The sequence below is a fragment of the Branchiostoma lanceolatum genome, chromosome 5, assembly GCF_035083965.1.
Source record: "Branchiostoma lanceolatum isolate klBraLanc5 chromosome 5, klBraLanc5.hap2, whole genome shotgun sequence".
Taxonomy (NCBI): domain Eukaryota; kingdom Metazoa; phylum Chordata; class Leptocardii; order Amphioxiformes; family Branchiostomatidae; genus Branchiostoma; species Branchiostoma lanceolatum.
In genome coordinates this window covers 6,315,813-6,321,812 of record NC_089726.1, presented here as the reverse complement: position 1 = coordinate 6,321,812, position 6,000 = coordinate 6,315,813, and the positions used below count along the sequence as shown (strand labels likewise).

General features: G+C 43.3%; 1 protein-coding gene across 1 annotated transcript; it reads left to right on the top strand.

The window, feature by feature from the left end:
- LOC136434646 (tripartite motif-containing protein 3-like) lies at positions 1-4,828 on the top strand. The gene is made up of 3 exons (XM_066427574.1): positions 1-1,090; positions 1,301-1,352; positions 1,608-4,828. The coding sequence occupies exons 1-3, from the start codon at positions 983-985 to the stop codon at positions 2,486-2,488; spliced, it is 1,041 nt and encodes a 346-aa protein (XP_066283671.1). The 5' UTR covers positions 1-982; the 3' UTR covers positions 2,489-4,828.
- Positions 4,829-6,000: the final 1,172 nt, after the last annotated feature.

Genomic DNA, 6,000 nt, shown 5'->3' with positions numbered 1-6,000 from the left:
AGGCTAGGCCTGCAGATGGCTCTTCTACCAAAACATCACCCACGTTTTCATCGACCTCCAACAGCTCACAAGGTAACGTTTTCAATACATGGTCGGAATATTTCAGTATTGTCCACAATGGAATGACATCTTGTTTGACAGACTGCTTAAAGTTAGCATCCCATCGTCTCACTACACTGCAGATCGGTGTTTGGTGGTCAGTTAGATGATTGGATGCTCCAAGATGACCACCCCCTACACGATCTCGTCCCCCGCTGTAGATCCACAGCCACTGGTCGGTCACTCAGGAACAAATACAACATCTCTATCCCCCCAGCTAGACCCAAAAGACTACAGGACTCTTTCCTACATAAGGCAATCCGTTTGTACAACAATCAGTAGCACCTAATGTGCAATAACGCTTGGATGTATATCTTGATATATTTGATATATTGTATTTTGTATATAGGTGTTTTCTATTTTATTGTGTATATATAGTGTCTGACCAACAGAGGCCATGTATATCATCGCCATTCAGGCATGTTATTTTGTCTGTAAGTTGTGATATTTAGAATAAAGAGGAAGAAGAAAGAAGAAGATGATGATTGTTCTTTGTAACAAAGTTCAAGTCTTGAAAATCAAGGTGAGGCTTAATCTTTATGGTGAATATCGCAGTGTTCACATTGGAGAATCTTTCCTTTCAGGCAGCAAACTCGGCTGTTGTATATGTAACATATTACAAATCTTTTGCAGATCTCTATGCCAGACGATACAACACAACCAAGCAGGATTGGGTAATTGTATCACGTCGCGTTTCTATCTTAATAATGGCAGCAAGCAGTTTCTGAAGAACTGTTTTTTCTTTTCTTTTTATCAACGATCGTGTTAACATACTTGACGGCAAACCGTGGACTCTATTGTACGGTATTTGCTGTATGCTGAAGCGCGAACAAATGTCACATTGTGCATTAAGTCATATACTTGTTGAACAGTTAGAATTCATATGTGTACAAACCTACAGCCTACAGAAGCTGAGGATACTACCTACGCCCCTGGTGCCACTGCCTGCTGCTCCTCTGGTGGTGATCATGAGCTCATGGACAAACCCACGGTGAGCGGAAACAAACGATTATTTCTACTTCTGTAGATACCATGAAGACATGCATATGCCAGAGTACGAGAATTTGGTTGCTTGTCTACAAGAGTATCCTTTGTTGTAAACTGTAAGCTGTGTGAGAAGTGAGGATTTCGTGATGTCACGGGTAGAAATTAAAATTCGCGAGCTAATCAATAAACTCTAAATATCCTTTTTCTTCTACAGAGGGGGTCTGTCAATGACTCCTTTGGACAAACAGAACCACCCAAGTTGCCAGGTAAATTTGAATACGTTTATGTCATTGCAGGGACATCATACACCAACAAATTCATAAGTATCATAAGTATCTATAGGTCTAACTCTTCAAGGTTCTGACAACCAGCATGCTGACCGTGACATCACACGCAAAAACCCTATTCGTTTAACTATGTGAGTGCCAAACATCACAGCTGGTGTCATGATGACGTATGGATGAATACGGTTCAGCATTATTAACCTTAGAACCAACTAACACTGTTATTATCTATTGCAGGCAAAATCATACCATCGGAGAAGGTCGTGTTTGGTGGATATGGAAGAGAACCCGGGAAATTCCTGCGAAACAGTGGAGCGGTCGTGTCTCCTGACAATGAGATATTTGTCAATGATGTGCACAATAAACGAATCCAAGTCTTCAGCATGAGTGGGGTCTTTCTCCGTCTCTTCCGAACGGCAATGGTGGGTGCTAACGGCCGCGAATACGACATCCAACCCTGCGATGTTGCTATGGACGCAGAGGGTTATTTGTGGGTATTGGGGCAGAGAGTGTACCGTACTTCGGCCCTTTTTGTAATCAAGTACAGTCGGGAAGGTGTGGCATTGACCATGTTCGATTTGCAGCGCTGGGGTTGGTACCCAAACATCGCCGTGGACACGGGCAACGACATCATCGTTGTGGAGGCCTCTGCTGAAATCTTCATGTTCCGCCCGGACGGAGAGCTCCTTCGCAGTTTTCAACTGAAGCAAGAAACGGAAGTTCGCCGTTTTGGAAGAGAGCAGGGAACGGATGTCGAATCTGTTGCGATAGACAAGGAAGGAAACATCCTCGTTACGGACCCGTCATTGACGAGCCCATGGGTACATGTGTACAACCAATCCGGACATTGGCTATTCAAATTTGGGGGATTCGGACAAGGCGAAGGTGAGCTAAAGCACCCACAAGGTGTCTGTGTAGACGCCATCGGGCGCATCCTCGTGGTGGATTGGGGAAACAGACGGGTGGACATGTTCACAAGCCGCGGGGAGTTTGTCCGCACCGTTGTTAAGATTACACATCCGTGGGGCATTGCTGTAGGTCCGGCTGGACAGTTAGTGGTGACCAGCGTACAAGACAGCACCGTCACCGTCTTTCCTCGCCAGATGTTATTTCCGTAGTGAGTCCGTGAATAGGTTCACCATGTTGGTAACTCGCTGGATAACAAAGTTTGTTTTTCTTCTACTTCGGTTTTTTTTGACAGACAAGGACGACGTGGCACTGCACTCAAGTTTTTATAACTTATATCAACAGTGCCGCGTACAGATAACAACATACTCATTTTTTTATACACCTGGGCGAAGTGAGGAAAGTCGTGTAAAGTCCCTTTCCCAAGGGCACAACATCGGTGGCGTCAGGGGGATTCGAACTCAGGACCTCTTGGTTCTGGGCCGAACACCCTGCCGTTACGCCACACGACCCAACAGGATAACAGGATAAGGTTGTAAGTTCATTGCATACAACCAAGTGTTTTACCTAGCCGACGTTTCGGTGACCGTCAGGGCAATGAATCTACCTCTTACTGCAGCTAGGTGTCGCGGATGCAATGTGAAGAATGTGGTCCTAAGCGTGACTGAGTTTATATCCCTCTCATCACGGTTCATGATACAAGACAAGATTCAGATTCAGACTCAGCTTTCTTCTGATTGGCATTACATGTGACATTGATATCAAACAAAAATATCCACATGGATTACGCCAATACTTACATGCTTTGCCATTGACTTAACAGTTACATAAAATTGCTTAAACAATGATACATGGTTCCTAATTCATGAACATTGATACTTGATTACAAACGGTTTTAAAATTCTAACAACATCAGACGATGTGTTGCTATGATAAAAAGTAACAATCGATACTGACTGATTTTAAAAAGAACTTCACCGCCTATAACACTACTGACAGGTACAAAGAAACCATCAACTGGCATGATATAGCAGCGACCCCTAGCTGCAGTGCAAAGTAGATCCAGTAATCATTGCCCCGAGGAACGTGACAGACGGTCACCAAAACGTTAGCTAGGTCATAGTACTTGTTGTGTAGTTGATAACTTTGTTATCACGCAGTAAGTGTGTGTCGTAATTTGGGTTCATGCATTTATAGGGTTACACACATCGGTGCAGTTATCACATACATCAAGCACTTGAGTTTAGCTTTACAATTATGAAGCATTTCTGTAATGAGTCAAGTCTGCAGATGTTTTTTGGCGATGCTCAGAGGTGGAGCCTACTTTCTTTTGTTGTAATATATTTTGTAGCAGTACCTGATCTGCACATTCAACAAGAAACTCCTAGTCTATAGCTTGAATATATGTGTATGCCTCTCCCGAACGTAAGCGAACAGATTGAACTATGATAAGAAATGAGCAAACCTATGTCCTAGGGAAAGTTTTAGTTCTCATTTCCGCAATAAGGTCAGTACTGCGTTTGTAGATCTGTTTATGTTTGCCATGGATGGTTTGTACCTGAAGGAAACCATTGTTTGATCCTGTCACTATATATTATGTAGAATTTAATGAGATTCTGTATGATGTTTGACAATGTGTTGACGTCAAGTACATGTGAGATTGTTGTTGACAACTTTGGTTCAAGTTCAGCCGCTAATCAGTAAGCAAACCTATTTGCTTAATTCCGTTTTTGCAAAAATGGTATTGGTAGATTTGTATGTGTTTGCCTTGGATGGTTTATAATTTAAGGAGACTATTGTTAGATTCTGTCATACATGGTCTATCCTTCATTGGCGTGAGCAAGCCAGTGTCCTAGCGGCAGTTTTAGTTTTTATCTTCGCACTGCAGTAAGTGCTACATAGGTGTATGTGTTTACCATGTACGGTTTGTAACTTAAGTGGACCATTGTTTCCACCTGTCATTATAAAGTAAAATCTAACTCTCTTCGGTGTGTTGAACGTTACGTATACGTGAGATGGTAGGAATCGTTGTTGACATGTTGGTTGACGTGTTGGTTCAAGATCAGCCGCGAATCAATAAAGAAAATGGAGTACAAATGAAAATGATAGATCAAGGGGACCATTGTTTTATCCTGTCACTACATAAGTAAGATTGTTTAATGATGCGTTGAATGACAAATGTACGTGAGATGGTAGGAAACGTTGTTGACAACTCTAGTTCAAGTTCAGCCGTTAATCAGTAGTGAAATGGCGTAGAGCTGATCGATGTTGTGGAGACTTGTCGTAGTCTTGTATTTGAGATAGACATAATCAATGGCTAACGGCAGCCTCTGCTTAAGCTTTGTTAGGATTGCCCAAGTCGTGTTCTCGATGTCAAGATGTTGCCATGCATTTTAAGTCTAATCAAGAACTGATATTACTAAAGATGTTGTAGTTGATAGTTGTAAGATTTATGGTCAATAAGCGAAGTTATCAATGGCTGATGGCCTGATTTTACCGGGATGTTGTCTGTGTCAAAGTTGTAGATCTTCAACTGTCCCAAATAAAGACAATTCGCACAGACGTCTTGCTTCTCATCATGATTTGTGTGTGCGTGTGTGTGTTTGTGTGTGTGCATGTCTGTGTGTGTCTGTGTGCCTCTTTGTGAATGTGCGTGTGTGTGTGTTTGTGTGCGTGCGCGCGTGTGTGTGTTAAGTCATAATCAAAACACCACCCCCATGAAGCAGCGTGTTCAGCAGTGCTGACTCATCCACACACTACACATTAGGAATACATACATACATTAAAGTCACCGTGATGGTTCATATTGAAATTACCCAAAATGCAATAGTGATTGAAATTGTCTGGCACTTGATGCAAAGAAACAATTACCTAGATATTAAGTTGTTTTTTTTACCAAGAAAGTGATTCGTCCATTTCCTCCGGGTCTGATCATAATTGTCAACTTCAACAGAAAAATAATGTTTCCTAATGAGCACAAGCAAACGCACACTAGACTTGCCATGAATGAATCATCAGCTAGATACAGCAAGCTGAACTAGCGATGTATGTTGTATGTTGCAGGTTAACGCCACTGTGCTTCTGGAGTGATCACATCGTGACATCCTAACCACCAAGTACCGAACACTTCCTGTAATCAGCACCTAACACGGTGTCTAGAAGAGATCATTAACAAGCATGGCTGAGGCCATCCCCTCAGGCGTGGTACCAGGAGACACCACAGACAGTTTCTCAGGCAACAGCACGAGGCCAGCAGCTGCTCCGACCAGAACCAGGAACACTGTTCTGGTTGGAGCAGCTGCGAAACACACGCGTTTCCACGTACACTCGGAGCACACTCAGCCGAAGTCAGACTCAACTGCGGTCTGTTTACACACGGGGCCGCGAAGTGACTTGGAACGCCCAGCTGCGCCGGTGGTGTGACGACCGCAGCATTGTCTCAGTTTGAATCATGACCTACTCACTGGGAGTACACTCGGAGTCGACTCCGTGAATGTACACACAAGAAAACGCGACTTGACCCAACCCCCCCCCCCCCCACCCCCTAAGCGACTGAGACATGGTTTCGAGGATACTCAATTCGAGTCGGGAAAAGGGTTCATGAGTACCCTAAATTTCTGTTTACACAGTCATGAGTCGACTCATGAATTAATCATTTCTCTCTCGAAATCATGATCACACCAGGAAGAAATTGCAGAGTCACTTTCTTGGCAGGAGAGAATTC

What these genes read in the sequence shown, in the direction of transcription:
- LOC136434646 (XM_066427574.1), top strand. Translation starts at nt 983, where the DNA reads ATGTGTACAAACCTACAGCCTACAGAAGCTGAGGATACTACCTACGCC. An exon ending in AGCTCATGGACAAACCCACG is followed by an intron (nt 1,091 to 1,300) that starts GTGAGCGGAAAC and finishes TTTCTTCTACAG; the next exon opens with AGGGGGTCTGTCAATGACTC. An exon ending in AGAACCACCCAAGTTGCCAG is followed by an intron (nt 1,353 to 1,607) that starts GTAAATTTGAAT and finishes TATCTATTGCAG; the next exon opens with GCAAAATCATACCATCGGAG.